Source organism: Hippocampus zosterae, chromosome 14 (assembly GCF_025434085.1).
Source record: "Hippocampus zosterae strain Florida chromosome 14, ASM2543408v3, whole genome shotgun sequence".
Taxonomy (NCBI): Eukaryota; Metazoa; Chordata; class Actinopteri; order Syngnathiformes; family Syngnathidae; genus Hippocampus; species Hippocampus zosterae.
In genome coordinates this window covers 1008022-1028902 of record NC_067464.1, presented here as the reverse complement: position 1 = coordinate 1028902, position 20881 = coordinate 1008022, and the positions used below count along the sequence as shown (strand labels likewise).

At 48.5% G+C, this 20881-nt stretch overlaps 1 protein-coding gene across 2 annotated transcripts in view; it reads right to left on the bottom strand.

Annotated features, from left to right (window-relative positions):
* The window catches only part of atrn (attractin), a 29556-nt gene extending 9131 nt beyond the window's left edge, over nucleotides 1–20425 (bottom strand). For both annotated transcript variants that reach the window (XR_007966772.1, XM_052086471.1), the window contains exons 1-26: nucleotides 19941–20425; nucleotides 18575–18658; nucleotides 17473–17586; nucleotides 17268–17396; nucleotides 16625–16821; nucleotides 15549–15720; nucleotides 15366–15456; nucleotides 14971–15220; nucleotides 14704–14887; nucleotides 14468–14622; nucleotides 13943–14027; nucleotides 12419–12648; nucleotides 12123–12244; nucleotides 11870–12008; nucleotides 11112–11293; nucleotides 10216–10435; nucleotides 9201–9386; nucleotides 8674–8919; nucleotides 8032–8169; nucleotides 7845–7938; nucleotides 7628–7680; nucleotides 6247–6341; nucleotides 6100–6178; nucleotides 5856–6013; nucleotides 3439–3500; nucleotides 338–416 (exon numbers count right to left, since the gene is read on the bottom strand). Coding sequence is in view for 1 of the 2 variants with exons in the window: in XM_052086471.1 (XP_051942431.1) it covers nucleotides 338–416; nucleotides 3439–3500; nucleotides 5856–6013; nucleotides 6100–6178; nucleotides 6247–6341; nucleotides 7628–7680; nucleotides 7845–7938; nucleotides 8032–8169; nucleotides 8674–8919; nucleotides 9201–9386; nucleotides 10216–10435; nucleotides 11112–11293; nucleotides 11870–12008; nucleotides 12123–12244; nucleotides 12419–12648; nucleotides 13943–14027; nucleotides 14468–14622; nucleotides 14704–14887; nucleotides 14971–15220; nucleotides 15366–15456; nucleotides 15549–15720; nucleotides 16625–16821; nucleotides 17268–17396; nucleotides 17473–17586; nucleotides 18575–18658; nucleotides 19941–20182 (3786 nt within the window). In the remaining variant the exon portion in view is untranslated. The remainder of the gene's footprint in view (nucleotides 1–337; nucleotides 417–3438; nucleotides 3501–5855; nucleotides 6014–6099; nucleotides 6179–6246; nucleotides 6342–7627; nucleotides 7681–7844; nucleotides 7939–8031; nucleotides 8170–8673; nucleotides 8920–9200; nucleotides 9387–10215; nucleotides 10436–11111; nucleotides 11294–11869; nucleotides 12009–12122; nucleotides 12245–12418; nucleotides 12649–13942; nucleotides 14028–14467; nucleotides 14623–14703; nucleotides 14888–14970; nucleotides 15221–15365; nucleotides 15457–15548; nucleotides 15721–16624; nucleotides 16822–17267; nucleotides 17397–17472; nucleotides 17587–18574; nucleotides 18659–19940) is intronic.
* Nucleotides 20426–20881: the final 456 nt, after the last annotated feature.

Sequence of the window (20881 nt, the reverse complement as noted above, 5' to 3'; positions counted from 1 at the left end):
ACACACGCGCACACACACACACACACACACACACACACACACACACACACACACGGCGGACAAACTGGCACCAAGTGTTTTGTTGACAAAAGCAAACCTATTAAGCTCAGTAGAAGAGCTTAATTTGTTAAAGACTAAATTATCTTGGATGTTGACCAAAACACATCCGATTATATCCAAAAAAATGTGTGTATATGATGTTGCTGGCTGAACCAAAGTGTTGGGAAAAGAATTGGTTTTGATTTTGGAATTGATGAATTGACAGAATCGCACTTTGTCTTTGATGTTTAAAAAAAAATTTTTTTTTTTTGAAAAGACGACAGCGGCGGCGGCTAACCTCTCGTCTACGCGACGCCCAGCAGCTCTGCTTGATCTTCCAAACCACGGCGGCCACCAGCAGCAGAGACAGGAAGCAGCTACGGACACACAGGAAGTGGCGTTAGTGACACAAAGCCCCACCCCTGCGTACTAAATCAAAACCGTAGGTGGCGCTATCAGCGCCACCAACAGTTTCTACAGTTTTCTTTTGGGTCGTTTCTCCCAGTTAAAAGGCAGAAGAGAAGTTACTCCCAAATAATGTGAGCAGACGGAATAAATAGAATCAGTACGAAAACAAAATACATTCGTGAATTAACCACGTTATGTCAGAACTCAGCGCAAAAATGAATCCAAAAAGTTAACTTGGAAAAATCTGTTGACCGGCGTTATGAATGATTTCATCTCGTCGTCAAGCTAAACGAAATCGAATTTGATAATTCAAAATGGTTACTTTCAATTCGATAAAATTCCACCAAATAGGTAAATATATGTAAAGCAAACACCTCAAACATTAACAACCATTTACAAAGCAAATTAAAAAAAAAGAATGACAAAGAAATCAATGCATTGCATCAAACCAACTTTGAAAAATATTTAAAAAGTATAAGACAAAGTTCTGAATGAATAATACCCAAAAAGTATCTTCAAAATGCTCATCAATAATAACAACACCCAAATATGCTCCAATTTCACACGCAGCATATTCAACACGCACAAAAACACGTTCACACCGACGATGTCACTTGTTGTCGGGCAGACTCTGGGACGATGCGAACAAACGTGTCAAACATCAGGCACTTAAAAAAAATAAAAAATAAAAAAGCGAACATCGTTTTGCACTTTTACCCGAAATCCCCCGAGGAGGTCTGACAGGTGATGACGATGCACCGCGTCAGCTTCTGAGTTAGCGATACACACACATGCGCGCAAACACGCACACTCGCATAATGTGTGTAAGGCCACTACGCGCTACATTTCCATTTTGATGATTAAACTTTATTGCGCAAATAAATTCCGCTCGGTTATGACAAGCTCACCGGGTGAGTGTCACATCACGTCTTTTGGAGGATTTCCTGCCACCAGTTCCTGCTGTGCCCCACGTAATTTCTCACTCGCCGCAAGTTACCCGTTTCCCCCCCCCCCCTCTTAATTAGTTTTCAGAATAAACGCCTCGCGCTAATGTTACTCAGCTAACATCGTCACGAACCTAATCACGAGCGAACAGTCCCCGTCACGCGACATTGAGGACAGTATTCGCGGCTTTCCCACAAGGCGAAAGCCACGGCGCATAAACGGCTAGCAATAACCACACAGAACGGAAACGCGTCGTCGCGTCATCGGACGCTACGTCACAAAGGGAAGGGGATTTGTTCAGACCACAACGTCTCGCTAGCGCAACCATCAGATAGCTCCGGTCCCGATCAGACTATCTCAATCGAGAAAGCGCTAGCTTGAGACTGTTGGCTAACGGACGCTAACTTGCGCCGAACAATCATGCCTCACTGCTAGCTTGTCTGTGTTCATATTAAGCGCGCGGGTGTTGAGGGAAGCGCCGTCTACGTTTCACAGCGAGGTTTGTGCATTTTTACAAATAGCTACGAATAGCTGGCGGGGGTCACTGAATTGAACTGAAACGTTTTGAGTTTTGCTAGCTAAACGCTGCCGATGCTACACATGTTGCGTTTCACTCACTGCGGCACAGTCACGGTGGTATTTAGAGGTTGATTAAATCGAGTTGAATCCCCCGCCGGCCCGCCTGTCGCCAAGCATTTCGACGGTTCGCCGTCAAGCTGCCATTTGCCGCCGTTTACCTTGGACGGCTTCACCTCTAAGCGCTCTCTCGCGCCGCTAATTAGCCTAGCGCCAGCGTGACACCCGACAGGACTGGGGGGGGGGGCTTTGTCGACATGCCAACTGCCATCTGAGTTTAAAAAAAAATATATATATAACGTTTTCTTGAAGGGAAATGACTTTAGGGGGGAAAGAACCGGGGGGGGGGGGGGGGGTGGGGTAAAAATGTCCTCTTGAGCATTTCCGCAATTACAAAAACACGTTTGGGATATTCAAAAGCTTTTTTTACTTGATGTACAGCGCTTTGAAATCGCCCAATGAATCAAGTTGTGTTGTAAATGGATGCGTTAGGTTCTTGGAAGCTCGTCTCGAAAGCAATCGAGGATCGTGTGCGTTTATCGTGAGTTCGCTGAAGACGGACCCTTTCGGACATGCGCGCTTGCATTTTGAGAGCTCTGCGGCACCGACGTTGTCGCCACTGAATCGTTTCGACGCTTTCCCGGGCTGTTAGCGTCGCTTTGGTAAAGGAAATGAAATGTTGATAATTGTGTCTGCGGCACACAACTCAACTTGTTCTCAGGCAGATATGACCTGTGCGTGTGTGTGTGTGTGTGTGTGTAGTAGTAGTATAGTTAAGTGGAGCGTGTTGAAGAGTTGTGTTTGTGTGTATGTGCAAATGAGCGTCAGTGGGCTTCCCAGCGGGACGGCGTCGTACTAAAAATACACCCATCGAGTCTCCCGGAACCAAGCGCACCTTTTTCTCCCCCCCACCCCCCTCCTTTTTTTTTTTTTTAATGGCAGCCGCAGTGCGCCACGACAAGTTTCACTCTCAGGGGAAGAGGAAATGGAAATTTTCTGGAACATCAGGCCTCACCGCAGGATAAAGTTTGAAGGAGTAAACGCAGCAGGAGCAGCCAAGACAAAAGCTCACACATCACCTGACTGCTAATTACCACACGATGAGCCCGACGTCGCGACGCTGGATGTGAACTTTCAATTCCTCAACGCCCAAATATTTGGAACCATAAAATTGGCATCTTGAAACCCGAACGCCGTCTGGAAAGCATACTTTGAAGCTCACAGTGTCAAATGCCAAATAAGCATCGAGTCAAAATCGGATTTTGTGTACCTCATGACGTGTCCACAAGGTGGACATTTGGCTTTTCCTGACCAAAGGCGCAGCGGAAACGCCGCCGCACTCAATCTTTCACAGTCATTTAAAAAAAAAAAATCAATAACACATTAGAGCTCTTCCTGAAGAGATGCCGCGCGGACACAGATGCACGCCCACACACACACACACACACACAAGTGTACTCGCATGCTGACCTGAAGAAGGTGACAAAGAACTGAACGAGGTCCATGAAGTTGCTGTGCTGCGAGAAGGCGATCTGTGGATGAAACAACGTGACATCAGCACACCCGGAAGATGAAGAGGAGCCCACTTGGGGGTTAAAGTGCATTACGGAGCCAAGAAGGAAAACCGCCGAACTTTATTTGGGGTGGATCAAAGGGAGGTTGTGTGATGACGACCAATTAGCGATTAGCGATTCAATTCGGAACATAGACGCATTGTATTCATGGAAGGGTGTGCACACTTTTGCAACCACGTGACCCTAGCCCAGAACCGAAAGCACAATTTGAAAACCTACAGCTGACATGACCCGATGGCCCTAACCCCACGTAGGACGGCCGCTATTAGAGCGCACTACATGCTATTAGTAGCATTGCCGTCGACAGGTTTGTTTTTGCGTGAGCTGGCCGTAGCGTGCGCACGCGCCCGCGCGCTCTCACTTGCGGCGGGCAGATGAAAAGTCAATCATGACAAAAGCAATTGTATTCACGACAAGCTCCTTCATCAAGGTTGCCAGGGGCAACGATGCAAGTGTGCCTCTCCTCCCCAGCGGCGAATCAAACGCCTGGCAACAACAGCAACAGCAACACAACAGCGCCCCGCTCTGGCGGCCGCGCGTAACCGCGCGTAACCGCCGACCGCTCCGGTCAGCGCTGCTGCTTTTTTATTTGTCAGCTTAGGCGGGATGAGCGTCAGAACATGTGCGATGGGCGCATGAATATTTATCAGGTACTTTTGGATGGATTTATGTGGAGGTCAGAGGGCGCCATTTTAAATAAGAATTGGATTGTTGGTTTGAAGTTGGATTGATTTAAATCTTCTTTTGTTTTGCGTATTTTCATTATGGCATCATTTTCTTAATTGTCCGTCTTATTTGTGTGGGGGCGGGGTTGCCACTCTATTTTGTCTCTTTGAGTATTTTCTTATTTTACTTTTTTTAAATTCAATTTTATTGTTTGTTTGTTTTTTAATTAGCCATTTTGCACTCAATAGTGGTACTTTTTTTCAAACAGTCCCAAACAAGTCACGGCATTGTCTGCAACTTCGCCTGTTCAATGAAACGTAACTGAAATGAAGCTAAGCTAATATTTGACCGGCTAGCGGTCAGCCCAACGGTGACGCGAAGGTATAGCTTACCTGTCTTGGTGGGTTTTACAACGGCGGAGGGCGTTAGCTATCGCGTGCGGCCATTCCCCTCTCGTCAATTTGATCCGAAACATAGTCCTCAAAATCCCAAATTCAATAATCTTCGGCTCCCTTCTGGAGAAACGAACCTGTCAAGATGGCGGTTAAAGCCCGGCGTGTTTGTTTCAGAACCACAGCAACTGGACTGGAAAAGTCGCTGTGCAGGAAGCGCCCCGCCCTGGCCGGCAATACTTTGCCGTTGGCAAACTTGGAGGGCGGAGGGCCAGATTTGCTGAGAACGTCAGCGGGCCGAGCCGCGCTAGCGAACACACGCAAAGCGCTTCCGCCGAGGCATGAAGAGGCGCATTCACGCCGGACCGCACAGTGAAGCGAAGCGGACAAGATTCCCATTCATGCGCTTCAGGTGGACGTTGTAACGCAAAACCTACAAACACACCCGCCGGGGAAAAAAAGAACGGCAGGTTGTTTCGACGCTCACGGGACAGAACATTAGGGACAACCGGCGAGGGCCATCGCAAGAGCAACTTTGACGCCTTTTTTTAAAAGCTCATTTCTTGCTTTTATGTCGACTATTTTCATGGGCTGGCATTGTTCCCACAATTGCAAAATGCAGGCGCGTCTCTTGCAGCATTTTTTTTTCTTTCATTTTTGACATCTTTTATTTTTTTGGTTCATTTCCTGAATTGGCTGCTTCACTTCTAGCTTGACATTTTTCATTTTTTGTTTGCTTTCTTGTGTCATTGTTTTTTTTTCCTTTGTCATTTGTCATTATTTCATAACCCTTCAGATTTTTTGTTTTTGCTTGTCATTTTCTTCATTTCTGTCTTGAATTCTCGTCGCCGTTTCCTTTTTATGTTTTCATGACAACCATTTTGACTCATTTAATTTTTTGGTTTCCTACCATTTTGAGTGTCATTTTATCTCTTTGTCAGATTATTGTTTTGTAGCTCTACTTTTTTGAACTTAACTCATTTATCTTTGTATTTTCCTTTGTCCGTCAACTTTTTTTTTTTGTCCTGCCTTTAAAAATCAAAAGATTAAAACACATTCTGGTGTTATAATTATTGTTATAATGACGATTCGTGTCACATTTGTTTACAAGATATCATTTCAAGCCAAACAGAATGCAGACGCTTGGTTACGGAGGTGGCTCAGGCCAAGGGAGTTGGAGCGCGTGGCGAATGGTGAGAACGAAGTCGGGACGCTAAAGCTAACATGGTCGGGCTAACGCCGCGGACATCCTCACCTGTATCTTGATGGGCCAGGTGAAGTTGCTGACGTAGACGAAGAAGGTGATGTTGGGGCTGTTGCGGAAGTCAAAGTTCTCATTGGAGAAGCTGTCCTTGAACTCCTTGATGTTGCTGCGCGACACGATGGGGATCTCCTCGCCGCTCTGCGTACCCGCTTGGGCCCCCCAAAGCACATCAAACACACCGTAGCAATTAGCGGCTACATTCGTTTACTAAACCGATTCGTTTGAGAGCTTATACCTGTGAAGCTGGCAGCCCAGGTGATGTTCAAGTTGAAGTTCTTGGACGCGTTGATGAACATGTCCAAGTCTCGGTTGGGCTAAAGAGAGAAAAGTTGAAAAGACGAGGCGGCGCAAAAGGTGCGCGCGGAGGTTGGCGAAAACTCACTTCCTCGGGCGTGGCCACAAAGTTGATGGCCGTGTAATAGCGATCTTCCTCCTGAGACAGGCTGAAGGTGAACTGGTAGTCAATCAGCAGGGTGTCTGTGGGAGGTCCATTTGGAAAAAGAATTTGTCCCGACACGTCAGAACTTGTCGCGGGTACGTGACAGCCATGCAAATGTCGACATTCTGTTTTTTTTTTGGGATGTCCACGTCGCTGTCCTTCCTTAAGACGCATGTAAAATGTTTTTTTTTTTTGCATTATTTTTAAAAAATATTTTCGATTGGAGTTATGCAGTCAGATTTTTTAGGCCTTTTTTTCAATCTCTGATCTGCGGTGTACCGCGTGTATATAAAATGTATTAGCGTTACGTTGCGTTATTATTAAAGATAATTGTCATGGAAAATTCACTGGGTGACCGCCACCTGCCTGGAACGTATGAGTCACTATCGTAGACCGTTATGCACGTCGACCCTCAGGCTTAATGAGATGCTTGATGCTAACCTGCTGCGACCGCTATAAAAAGAAAATGACAAAAAAAAAAAAAAGCTTTCGATTGACTTTCAGTGGCACTTTGAATGCAGATGAGCGCCATCTGCTTCTTGCCACAAACCCGAATGAGGGGCGCTTTGATGAAAGCGCAGCGTAAGTACGCGTTAGCGTTGACCTCCGTGCTCGCCTGTTAGCGACGTCTGAATCTGATTTTCCCGCCCAAGGTGCATATTTTACTTTAGAAAGAGCTCACGGCACACCGCCGAACAAAATTTAGGAGAGCCTTCAACAAATGTGTTTGTCTTTGCACACTTTTGGACAAAAGCAAAGAAAAACAGTAGATATAGTAGACCACCGCAGAGTGTTGATCTCCCCCCTCCACGATATTTATTATCAAATGTATTCATTATTTGAGGATTTTCACTATTCGCAAACAGGGTTCTTTCCTTTTTTTTTTTACCGACTTCCTTGACACCAATTATTTTTTCCTATTAGCCAAGGCTTTGTCGCCATCTAGTGGCACCACAGGGCTTGACATAAAGAATCCAATTGGTTCCACAGGGGAGGAAAAAATGAATTGCACTGAATTAATGACGACATCAGCTAAATTTACTCACAAAATTAGTCACTCAGCGTGAAGTCTAGGCCTGTTCAATTCAACAAAACTATTATTCGGTTGTATGAATGGCAGCGGGTGGATGCACACTTTAATTGGACACTCTGACATCCAACAAGATCATCTCATTGCTTCCCCTCCCCCCCCTCCCCCCCGTCGCCATCTGTCCCCGGCAAAGATAGATGAACAGAGATGTCATCATTTGTAGTAGAAAGTGAGTCAACAATTATTTTCCCGTGGCGCGTTTCCCAGCGCAGCGCTGGTCTGATTGGTACTTACAGTAGCAGGTGCCTTTCAGCGGGTTGCCTTGGTAACGGTTTTCCAGCTCGCACCTTGAACACACCATAAAAAGCGATGAACAACAAGGGCGCTATGAAGGATGGACAATAAACATCATGCGTACTTCATTCTGCTCCAGCGCTGCAGTTTGGGTCGTGCAAAATATTAAAAGCCAGTAAGGGGGTGGGGGGACACACTGTGTGCTGGTTCTACTCACAAGTGGCAGCGGTCTCCTTTGATGCCCTTGGTGGTACAGAAACATTTTCCATTGTTGGTGTTACACATGCTAGCGTGACCGTTGCATTTACATGCTGCACCCAAAAGGGGGGGGGGGGGGACAAAAATAAGAAAAAAAGTTAATCTTTAAAAAGTTTGCCGTTGGTGATCAAGCGATTTCTACTGACGCTGGCAGCTGCCGCCGTTGGTGGGGTCTCCGTAGAAGCCCGAGATGCAGCTCTCGCAGTGGCGTCCCGTGGTCAGGTCTTCGCACCTCTCGCACACGCTCTCGTTGACGCAGCGGCTGTGCCCGTTGCACTGACACGCTGACGGCGACGAGCGACAAAGGGCCGATTATTGACGAGATGTGAAAGAGCAACGCCAAAATGACCCATCTTTCATTTTCATTAAATCACGGCAAACTTCAAAGTCTAGCGAAATGCCCATGATAGAAAATGAGATGGTTTCAAAATCTGCGAGACAACAAAGCGTGAAGCGCAACACGGAAAGGCATGTAGTAAGCCAACCCAACCTGTACAAAAGCACTGCTCTATCGCCATATTGGTGCCAAGGAACTATGTTGGCATTAGAGGAGGAGCTCCCTTCAGTCAGGCCATGGCCCTGTCTAATATAGAAGTAATACTTTTGACATAATCTTGGTGCCAATAAACTACAAAGTGAGAGGAGTCAGGCCATAGAGAAAAAGTAGTGCTTTACCGCCACCCCATGCCAAAATTAGTTGCAAATAATCTCTATTGTTTGACAATTATTATTATTATTTTTTTTGCCTAGGAACCTCAGCTAAAATCACTCATTGGACAGAATCCCACCTGGGCAGTGGATGAAGGACCAGTTGTAGAGGGCCTCGCCAGGGCACATGCTGGCGTTGAGGGCGGGCGGCGGGTCGGCGGGGAGGCCCGGCAGAGTGGAGGGCGCCGGCACGGAGGTCTGGAAGGGTCCCCGGTACGAGCCCTCCATGCACTGGCCCTTGCCCGTGTTGCTGGCATCCGTGCACCAGCCGCAACCCGGCTGCTCCAGGCACTGGCCGCACGTACGGTAGCCCGAACAGTTCTCGGCTGCCGGCAGCAAAAAAGAGAATCAAAGAGCTGCTCACGGTAAGATTTCGAGGTTTCAAGACTGATGACATTTTGAGACAATGTAAAAAAAAAACAAAACTTTTTTTAATGGAATAACGACATTTCCGGGAAGTTTGACTTGAAGACAACAAAGCGAAATTCCAAGAAGTGACGACAAAATGTCAACGGTCCGCTCCGATCACAAGATGGCAAGCTGACGATTTTAAGGCGGTGCCAACCGGTTTCAAACGATTGAAGGCGATGCAGAAACGGGGTCTTACGTGGACACGTGCTCATGGAGTACCACTCCATGCACTGGCCGAAGGGGAAGGAGGCCACGTAGGCGTTGGAGTCCACGCACTGCTTCATGTTGCTGCACCACATGCACTCCGAGCTGCTGCTGGTGCACTCGCTGCAGGTGGCGCGCGTGGCGCACGGCGTCCGACACTGTTTGGCGCTGTGGTTGGCTGTGCAAAAAAGCCACGCGGCGACACGGTTAGCGCGGGGGACCCCTCGCGGCAATGCACCTTTTTCTCGCCATCATCGGGAATCATTTCGCCTGCGTGGTCGACAGTTCTGGCAAATTCGCGCAGGCTAGCTCGCATTCGAAAGACTTGCAATCAAGTCCAACGAGTGAATTATTGTCACGATGCAATCTGCTTGCCGAATGGCTGCGTTTGATGAGGCAATTCGTCACCGGCGCCGTTGGCGGAGTGGAACGCGCGTGCGCCCGGCTCCGGCCGTGCGCTTGCATTCGGTCGTTAGCTATTCATTACCGTTAATTTGCTTGATAATAAAGGTGACGCTGCACTGATGACGAGAGGAATCATGTCATCAAATATGTATTTACACATTCGCGCGGGGGGTGTACATGGGACCGGTCTTGTCAGCTATGATTCTGCCGCTTCTGACCGATGATTTCGGGTTTTCGCAACGGTAGCGTTCCAGAATAGCCCGGAAGTGACGCGCAGGCGCGGCACGCGCTTTTGCAGAAACTATCGTACGTACTGTACGCGTCTCGTTTTAAAAATGCTCGCGCTCCAGATTGGCATTCTTTGCCAGCGCCGTTGGCGAATTGCGCACCGGACAAACTTTGAATGAGAATAAAACCAATAATAATCATCGAAGATGCACCGCAACGGCTCTGACGGCAATCTGCAATCGCAGCCAGCTAACCGCTAACAACTTCCCGTCGATGCAGCTCACGCGCCGCCGTAGCCCGAAGTGAAAGTGAAACTGCAGTGAAAGACAAATGTTCACCCATTAGCGTAGCGCAGCGCGGTTCCGCGGACTTACCCGGCCGCTCGCACAGACTCCCGTTGACGGGGCTGATGCAGGTCTGCGCCTTGAGTCCACTGGAGGCGGGCTCGGCCAGGTAGCCGCAGAATCCGGCGTCGCTGGGCTCGCCGGGCAGCCACTGCAGCGACGTGTTGGTGAACGGCGACATGTCCTCCCAGCACCAGTACGACACGTTGATCTTGCGCAGGCCCACCCAGGGAGTCACCATTGCCTTGTACTGCGGGCGGGAGGGGGCGGGGGGGTTGGGGCAAAGTTTTAAGATGGCAGGACCAAGTTTTCAAAAATAAATTGCTATTCTCTGCAGTTGATGATAAAGAATCTGTCAAGCCGTCTCTCGTCCTTGAAGTGCTCTACATTTCGGGACATTCCGGAGCAATCCCAAAATAACGCCGGCAAGGGTTCGGGTCCAATAACGACGAAACAACAATCACGAGAAAGAGGAATCTTTGCCCCGGCATCAATTTTACAGGCTGGAGCCGAGCGCGGCGATAAAGGCGCGCTATCGGCAAATCAATTTCCGCGGAGCCTTCGCGTGCGTAAACAAAGGAAAAGAGAGCTCCATCTCGCTCCGGCGCCGCTCCAATTACACTTTCTCCGGCCAAGATATTCCGTTGCAATTCTGGGATGGATTGATCGTGTCTGGAAGGGGCGCTAAACGCGCCGTCGATAGCCCCCGATCCTGCGAGCCGCGATACCTTGATGCCTTAACCAGCACAGTCACGAGCTGCAGGATCACGATGCCTTTTATAAACGGGGCTTCAAAGTGGTTTGCCGTGCTGGAATTTCGAGTTATGAAAAAGACTTAAAATTGGAACGCCGAAAGTCGAGATGGCAGACAACATGCGCATCCGGCCCGGGAAAGGCACCCTAATCCCGCCGCCTCGACGCCTTACCACCACGCTCATGATCTGCAGCTCCTTGAGGACAAAGTCAACCTTCTTCTGCGTGGTGAGGGAGGCGAGCACGGCGCTGTGGCCGCGGCACGCCAGCTTGGCGTTGTCGTAAGAGTCCTTGGCGGTTAGAAACTTCAGGCACGAGTTGCCCACCAGGTGCCAGCTCTCGCCGCACACGTTCTCTGCAACGCAATGCGGGTGCGAGTTACTAAGGCGCCGTGCCGATGTCCTTCCATAGGGGCGGGGGGCGGGGCGGCAACTTTTCTGCTAGCATATTTTGCATCATTAGCATCATTCTACATTTTGGCCACATGTGGCTCTTTTGCACCGCGCTTATGCTAGCGCTAGTTACGGGCCACCGGCGAAATTGGCTCTAGCTCAGCTGCTTTGTTTTGTGTTTTTTTTGGGGTGGGGGGGTGCATCATTAGCATCTTTCTACATTTTGGCCACATCTCGGTTCACTAGCGTCCACATGTGGCTCTTTTGCACCGCGCTTATGCTGGCGCTAGTTACGGGCAACCGGCGAAATTGGCTCTAGCTCAGCTGCTTAGTTTTTTTTTTGGGGGGGGGGGGGTGCATCATTAGCACCATTCTACATTTTGGCCACATCTCGGCTCACTAGCGTCCACATGTGGCTCTTTTGCACCGCGCTTATGCTAGCGCTAGTTACGGGCCACCAGCGAAATTGGCGCTAGCTCAGCTGCTTAGTTTTTGTTTTGTTATTTTTTGGGGTGGGGTGGAAAAGGAGTAATGGTTACCAGGTAGCGAGATGCACTCCTGGTTGCGTGGTTCCCACTGGCAGTTCTGGTCTAAGGCACAGCTCTTGCAACTGGTCTTCTTGTTGCAAACGTAGGACGGGTTGTCTTTTGGGCAGCTGTCAAAGTCCAGCACGGGACCCTGAAGAAAATTGGCACAACATGAACGTCACGTCACGCTCGTTGTGGCACGCGGGCCCGGTAACGACGCTCCGAACAGCCCGGCGCCGCCGGTGTCGCGCGTTGCGGTCGTTACCGAAGCGGCGGTGCAGTTGCTTCCGAGGGAGACGCACTGTACGGAGCACCACTGGCAGCCGTTGGTGTTGGCCGTGCAGCTGTAACAATCCGCGTACTGGTCGCAGCGCTCGTTGTCAGCATCTAGGGGGGGCGAGCGCATCAAATACATTTCAGCGGCGGCGCCGGAACGAGACTGTACCCCAACGCTTGCGCTGGTTTGACTACCGCAAGCCAAAATTTGAAGGCATCTTCCAAAACGTCAAGACGACGTCACATGGCGGCTACTGTCAACACAGGTTTGACGGCGCCACCTACAGGATCTAGTGTTGCAGGACAGGGGCATCTGCTGCTGCTGCTGCTGCTCCGGGTTGGCGTTTCCCTCCCAAGGCACACAGGAAGCCTGGCTGCTGTTCCAAAGGCAGTGAAGGCCCGCGGAGGCCTGCGCGCACGAGGCCGCGCTGGAGAAGGCCGAGCAGCGCGGGGACGTGTACGCCAAAATGTCGCTCAGAAGAAGGCTGTTGAAACCGCCCAGCACGTACATCACCCTGCAAGCAGCAAAAAAAATAAAATTAACTTAAAGAAACAGGAGATAAGACATTACAATTACTTTAGAGAACTAGATTTGCTATTTGAACTTTATTCACGTTTTGCTGATAAAACGGCAATTGGAAATTGTCCAAAAATAATCACTAATGAAAATGAATTTCAAGTGTGTTTTCATTTTGAATAAACAATTTAAAGAGAACATTTTCACAAAAAATGCAATCATTCTTAATCATATTTTATTCAATCATGCCATGAACTAAATCTCCACGAAAGGCTAGACAACGTCGTTGCATGTAAAATTATGACATTTGACATTTGCTAAACAAATCAACCGATTCATAATTAATTTTTAAAAAAATCAAGACGATATCATCTCAATCTCATTTTGATTTGTTCTTTATGCGCACTAAAAAAATTAAAAAAAATATATATATATATATAATGCAATGTGTATGTAAAATCATTTACACCATCGCCATTTTTTTTAAGCGCGCCATTTTAAAATCAATCAATGTGATTCATTTTTTAATAAATGACAAGTGCATATGGAATTCATTGATTTGACTCGTCCTTGCCGGTCGGCGTCTGGACTGCCGACTCATTGCGCGCCATCTGGCTTCTCGCTGGCACATTTTGCAGCTGCAAGGATGTCTAAGTGATGGGACGCAAACGACCTTGGGTCGTCGCAACCGGCCCGGTGCTAATTAGCCAAGAGCTAATGTTGAGAAAATGTGCAGTCGCACACAAGACAAATTCATCTCATTAAAATGTGACATGACTCGCATTGCACGTGATTGAGTACAAAAAAAAAAAGAAGCAAAGTTTAAAGACTTGAAGTCCTTACATCAGTGTGAAGAACTTTCAAGCAGGGTTATAACAGCTTGGAAATTTTTTGGAATCTTTTTTGGAATGGGTTTGTCTTTTTTTTTTTTCCCCCGCAAATGCTTCATGTTAGTTTTGTCTTTATTCGAGACGAGCCCGTGTCGAAACTGGAACATTTTCACAATTCCAAGAATGTGTGATGAATTTTCAAGCCAGTCTGACGTTTTAAGTCGCCTTTTAAATTGTTCACCCAGAAGACCGCGGCACGGACGTGGCTGGGGCCCAGCGTCAAGTCTCGTGGTGTAAAAGATTCATGTGGACATGGAAAAAAATCTCCATGTTTGCATCACATGTTCGTATGTCACAAAATGCCAGACATGCATTATTCACACATTTCCAACCTCATTTCGCATTTGAAAAGTCACAGCAGGAAGACAAGACATTGCATATTCTACGTATTAAGAGATTCACCCGTCACTGGCGACCGCAGAGTGGCCGAAGCGGTTTAGGTCGTGGAAGAGCTCAGGCCGCGGCAGTGGCGTCCACTCGTCGCATGCTGGAAATAAGAAAGATATAAGAAAGTGATAAGATTTTTTTTTAAAAAGGGTCAGCGTCTGAAAGCTATCGCTGAACTGTAAAAGGTGAACAGTGCCCCCTGGTGTCGAAAACCCATAACAGGCAATGTGAATCCAATGACGTCATTGCTGCAATGTCAAGCAAGGGGAGTGATGAGCGGGCACTCAGATCGCAGGGACGAGCCGTAATGATCCATGAACTTTTAGCTTTGGCTAAACGCTCCAATTTAGACACATTCAGACGTCCAACAAATCTTCGAAGGGTGTTCTTTTCAACCGGATAAATCGCCGGGGGAATAAAATTTGGACAGTAGTTCCTGTGGTCCAAACACATTTTTGGGGCTAGGTTGACTATGGGAAAACAAATAGCCACAAATAAATAATATTTTTAAAAAAACAAACAAACGATGATTGTACCAACCCAGGCTGTAGGCCATAAAGTCCGAGGAGAAGCACTTGGCGCCGTGACTCATGGAGGTGTCGTTGTGCGTGTTTCCACCGAAAACCAGCATGGTGCCGCTCACTATCACGGCCGTGTGGAGATAGCGGAAGGAGCCGCTGTCCTTCAAAATGGTCCTGCCGCAGAAACAGCCGGCGTTAACGGCCGGCCGGGCTCGATCCCCGACCGCCCGCCCGACCGTCCGTCCGACCGCTCACCACTTCCTGGTGTCCACGTCCAGCCGGTAGAGGTCTCCGGCCAGGCCGCACTTGTTGGCGCTGAACGCCTTGTAGCCGCCGTGCGCGTAGATGGCCCGGGTGGCGTCATCGAACACGCTGCTGTGGCCGTAGCCGCCCTGGATCAGGGCCCCGTCGGTGGGCGCCACGCTCCACTGGTTGCGGTCTGCCATCAAGCGCAAAAAAAGGTTTTTGAGACCCCATGATGACGTTTCAAAACGCTACGGCGGGCCACCTCGTCTAACTTACGAATGTTGTACTCCTGCACCAGGCTCATGTATCCGTAGAGAGGACAGTGTCCGAAGAGCACCAGCATGACGGGGGCGTCCCCCTCCTGCAGGGGGGGTACCACGTGGGCCGAATGTCCCACCACGGCGTACTGCTCCTTGATGCGCGGGCTCAGGAGAACCCAGGTCTGGTTCTGGACGTGGAACACCCACAGCTGGCTGGACACGTTCCCAGTGGAATCCATCTTACCGCCGTACATGTACACTTTGCCCTGTGGAACGGGAAACTATTTTTTTTTTCCAGTCACCACCCCCAAGAAGGCCGTTGACAATTTGGTGCACCCCCCCCCCCACGCCCCACCCCTTACAAATTTCAACAATCTACAGGACTTGTCATCTTCTCGAACTTGGATTTACCTCGTGAAGCGCCACCGAGTGTCCGTATCGAGGTGGGACGCTGTTGACGGACGGGTCCAACGTCAGCCACGACTTGCTGCTTAAATTAAACCTGCGATGGCGAGAAAAAAAAAAAAAACCAAACGCCTTCTTCTCCTTCTCACGGCCGCGATTTCCCAAACGCGGCGAGGTCTTCGGACTCACGCTTTGACCATGTGATAGTCGGAGGCGTTGAAGACGTATCCCCCGATGACCCACATGACGCCCTGCTCCACCACCGCCTTGTGCGAGGCCCTGGCCAGGCCCGGCTCAGAGACAAAGGCTTCCCGGCTCCAGAAACCCGAGTCAGCCGGGACGGACACGGAGCAGCCGGGGCCTGGGGGGGGGGGGGAAGAAAAGACGAGAAGAAGTTTAAGGCTCTGTTAAGCTATGTTAGTACTTCTCACATACTGTGTGTGAGTTGAATTGTTGGTTGTGGTGACCCCTTTTATTTTGGTAGGTCTATTCTTGTTGTTTCTGTCCCATTTTTATTTGTCCGATTTCACTCTCAGACGGTTTTACGCAGCTTTGTCCAGACGCTTTTTTTTTTCTTTGTACTTTTGGTTGAGCCATTTTTTGCATAATTGTCAGACTTAATTTTGGAAGTTTGCTACTTCCTGTTTGTGTTGCATCGCCATTGCCTTGACAGGACTTTGCCAGCAGCTTTTTGTGAACACGTGACTACAATTTGGATCTTTTGTGGCTGGTGTGAAGCAAATGTTGGCTGTGGTTCTCGTCGCGCATTTTTCGTAAGCGGGTTTCTAATTCCTGTTTCGGCTTTTTGGGAACAAAAGCATTTTGATTCGGGATCTTTGCGAGTCGTGCTGCTTCAATAGCCTTTTTTTAAATGACTGCTACAAATTTAATGGTGGGTTACTACTTCCTGTTTTTCTTTCATTCCAAGCGTGCTTATGCTTTGGTAGGTTTCTACTTCCTGTTCTGAACACATTCCGGATTGCTTGATATGACTCTGCTCGTTTGCGACTGCTTTTCGGCAACAAAGTTGGTTCTATTCAGCTATGTATATCCTATCCTATCGAACAGCTTTTATTTTGAAAGCTTCCCACTTCCCATTTTCTCTCCACATCCACAAGCACTTTATATTGAATATTTTGTGGCTGGCGTGTGATAAATGATTTGTTGAATTCAGATTTTTGTTCCAAAGCGGTGGGTCGTTGCGTATGCGGCGGCCATTTTTTTCTGCGTGCGCGCGGGCGGGCGCAACGGAGCGGCAGGCTCACCTTGCCAACCCCGCAAGCAGTCGCACGTCTTGTCCCGGCAGCGACCTCGCTCGGGGAACCCGCAGTCGTCGGGGCAGTAGGGCACGTCGCAGGCGTCGCCCTTCCAGCCGTCTCGGCACTGGCACCGCGGCGCCCCCGTGGCGTCGGCGAGGCGGCACTCGCCCCGACCCGAGCAGTTGTTGGGACACGTGTTCACCCTACGAGGGGAGGCCAGAACCACACACATTGCTGAAAAGCAAATTCTAAATAAAACATCACAGGGCGCCTGATGAATTATTGACGCTCACATCTGCTCTTGCGGAATCACACGCCTGTGCTCTTTAAAGAGTGGAGCACGTGGCAAAAGCCAAAAAAAAAAAAAAAAAAAACGCGAGGGAATTGAGAGGATTTATGTGCTCAAAATAAAACTCGAATTTGACCTCCAGCATGAAAACAAATCTCATCCATTCAGGTCGATGATTAACAGCGCGTGTGCTTCACACACAACTTTACCAAACCCTTCACGCACCTTTTTTTGCCCCACTTTTCATCAGTGAAAAACCCACGCGGGCCCGGGGAGAACATGCATCTTTTGGCTTCCAGGTTGACGCACCGTTCGGCACAATCAAAACGGCGTCCCGACAGCGTCCTCGGGTTTTCTCACCTGTACGAGATGTTGAATCCGGTCAGGTTGTAGGCGGCGTCGCTAAAGAAGTGCAGCAAGGCGAAGCCCGACTGCGACGCCACCTCTGGAACCGTCTCGTTGCCGTAACTCTCGGGAATGATCAGACCGCTTAAAAACAAACAAAATCGTTTAGCGGGAAAACCTCCGTTGGGCCGCCGCCTAGCGAGAACGGCGGTGGGAGTACCTGAAAGCGGCCAGCAGGGGGGCGTAGATGGAGTCGCCATCATAGACGTAAAGGTGGTCCCAGCTGCACTCGGTGGCAAAATGTTCGAAGCGTAAACGAAGGACGGAATTTGGTCTGGAAAAAGAAAGGGAGGACCAATGCTAGCATCCGGCTGGTAGCCCGGATGAACGTGTTAGCTTACCATTAGCTCCCTGGCGTGGTGTATGTTGTGTTAGTTTCCTTGACGAGTATGTTAGCTTCCTGTGTGCTCATCTCCAGCAAATAACTTGAGCTCCATAGGAAATATTAGCTCACTGTTAGCTTCCACCTAGCTTCCTGGTTGGGTATCTTAGCTTCCTGTTAGCATCTTGGCAGCATATGACATGTTAGTTCAAACAGTCGGTTACTTTTCCATTTGGTTAGCTCCCTGAGAAACAGGAGCAGCTTCCCTTTAGCTCCATGGAAAATTTGGTTAGCTTTCCGCTAAATCCCCAGAGAGGTATGCTAGCTGCCCGCTAGCTAACTTTCAGCCTGTGTTAGCTTTCCGTTATCTCCCTGGCAGAGTGGCCTAAATCCCGTTGGACACGCAAGGATTTTTCAAATCTTAACAAGACAAGCTTTGAAAACATACTAGAATCTGTCATTTGTTGTCATTTTCATTAGCTCCCCGGCAAAAAAACTTTAGCTGCCAGGACAATGACGTTGCCTTTTTTTTTTTTTTAATTTAACAAAAAGTGAAGACAGCCATGAGAGTTTGAAAATGTGTCCGTAGAGTTTGTTGTATTTTAAACGCGCTGCAGGTTGATGATTAACCGACTTCTGGTCCAAGTGTTTTCCATTCGCAGAAACACTTCACCGGCTGCCCCTGTATACCTTTGTCAATTATTAGACTATCAAAGTATCACTGTAACATAGTTGTCTTGTCATAGCTAAAAAAAACGGTCATTAAAAAAAAAAAAAAACATCTATACAGCCCTATTCAAATGACAGACTTTTGTGATACAAGAAACAAGACAGAGACAAATCATTTCAATTTTTTTTGACAGCCATTAGTTTTTGTATTTACCCGTACAACTCCACTGGAGAAATCGTACGAGCGACGCGCAGATGCGACCGCACTCACCGTCCTTCAATGAGCCAAGTGCATTTGTTCTTGTGCTTGTAGTTGCCGGGTCCATCCGATAGGAAGCCGGAGGGCGCCGTCAACCTGGAAGCCAAAAGATACAAGGATTGTTGGGAGAACATTTATGGACAAAGGTTTTTTTCATCCATGGCCAAACCGGATGGTTCCATCGAAACACGGTCGCCGAAAAAAACATTTTAGAACGCACATCAGCCGACATCCGCAACGGACCCGAACCTGAACGAAACAAAATTAACTAAGACGCAAGACTGAGCTCCTTAAATTAAAAAAAAAAAACGACACAGGCAGACAGGGATGAAATTTAGTTGCGTGTTAAGTGCAAAAACATCTCTAGTTTGTACAATTTGAAAATGCTGCTCCCGTTTCCTTTCTTTGACAATGCCATCAGTGAATCGCAGATCAAACAAACTTACAATGAGGATAAACACAAATAGATTTATCTCAATGGCTCTGATCACGAGCTGCAATTGCAGACTGCTGACCGCTAAAAACCTCCTGTGATGGAGGTCATGCGCCACTGTAGGTTAAAGGTGACCTACGTTTTATTTGATTAACTACTCTTGTGGACGTCAAACTGATGCTTTGGCTGCAGTGCACACTAACACTAAATATATAATGCACACACACACACACACACACACACACACTTTTTCCATTTCCCCCTACACCCTTCGCAGTCTACATGGAACCAGTCTGCAGACTACTGGTCGACAACAATCGACTGGCTGGACACTCCTGCGTGAAATGAAAGACAAGTCCAAAAAAAAAATTAATAACTGTCCATCATCTTAAAAAGCCATTTATATTCTTTGGCTTTCAAGCCAGCATGAGGCATTGTTCGAGTGTTTATTGTGTTTACTGTTTTTGTATGTTTTTTTACTTGATGAAAGTGCTCCCTAAATAGAGTTGATCCGAGTAAATTCATTGTAATTATGATGTGAAAATGTCACCATCAATCTCGTCTAAAAAAAAATGTTTTAAGTTTTTTGAAAAGTCGGAAGGCTCTTTAATTAAGTCACCCCCACTCCACAAAAAACAACAATCTACACGAATAAAGTCGTCTTTTTCAAGAACGAAGCTGAAGTTTTCCCTTAAGAGAGTCGAGTCGTATCTTTTGCGAGGCTTTAAAAATAAAATACTATTGAACTACGATAAGAATGCAGCAAATGTCACGTTTACGTGATTCAGGTGTTAAGGAGGCACCGCCATGTTGCTCAGGTAAAACGACCCCGCGAAATCTCTTCGACGTGTCGACGGGCGCCAAGTCGCCTGTCTGTCACCCGAGCGGCACCGCAGTCGTCGAACTGGCGTTCCGCCGGTGCCAGTCGCGTGCGGAGCTCCGTACCTGAATCTTCCTCCGCAGTGCTGGCACTGGTCCCCGACCCAGCCGGGGGAACACACGCAGCCGCCCGTCGCGGCGTTGCACTTGCCGTTCACGCACGGCTTGTCGCACTCCTTGTCCGCCGCCGAGCCTCCGAGGAGCTCCGCCGCCGCCACGAGCACCACAAGCACCCCGGCCGCCAGGCTCCGGCCTCCGGGGCCGGCCAGCGAGCAGGGCCGCCGCCGAAGCCGCGTCGTCCCGAACATTTGTCTCGTTAAAAGATGGCTGCTCGAGCCCCCAGACGCTCCGCTAGCTTCGCGGTGGGCGCCGTCAGGCGCCGTTCGAACGCCCCCGTCGGGTTAGCGGAGCGGGAACGCGTCGGTCGTGGAGATGACGAGGCCGGGTTCAAGCTTCCATCGCGGGCTCCATATTACATGTTGGGACTGTTTGTGTTGGCCATCTCGCCTCACCGAGCCGCATCTTGACGTCCAGAAGTGACGTCACGATAGCGGAAGTTCGAAAGACTTGGAGTGGGAGGGCGGAGTGAGGGGGAGGGGCGATGCGACGCGCGCACACCTGAGAACTTCCAAGCGACTCATAACACGATAGGATCCGTTTTAGGACGAAGAAGTTGGAATGTGATCACGAAAATACCATCTTCCAAGAACACCTCCCTTCAGAGATTGCAATTTTACGAGAAAATGGGAATCACGAGAAATAAAACGCATTGTCTGAAAAAGCTGTCATTTTCACAGCAACGCAAATTGTGTAATTTTCAAAGAATTACGTCAGAAGAGAAAAAGGTCCAATTCACAAGAATGTAATCATGGTCAACAGAAAAAAAAATAGAATACCATCATTTGGAATTATCCAAGACCTAATTAGTCATATTAGAAGCGACGATGTTGCAATTGACAATAATGTAATCATAATCATCAGAGAAAACTACAAAGTTGTAATTATGC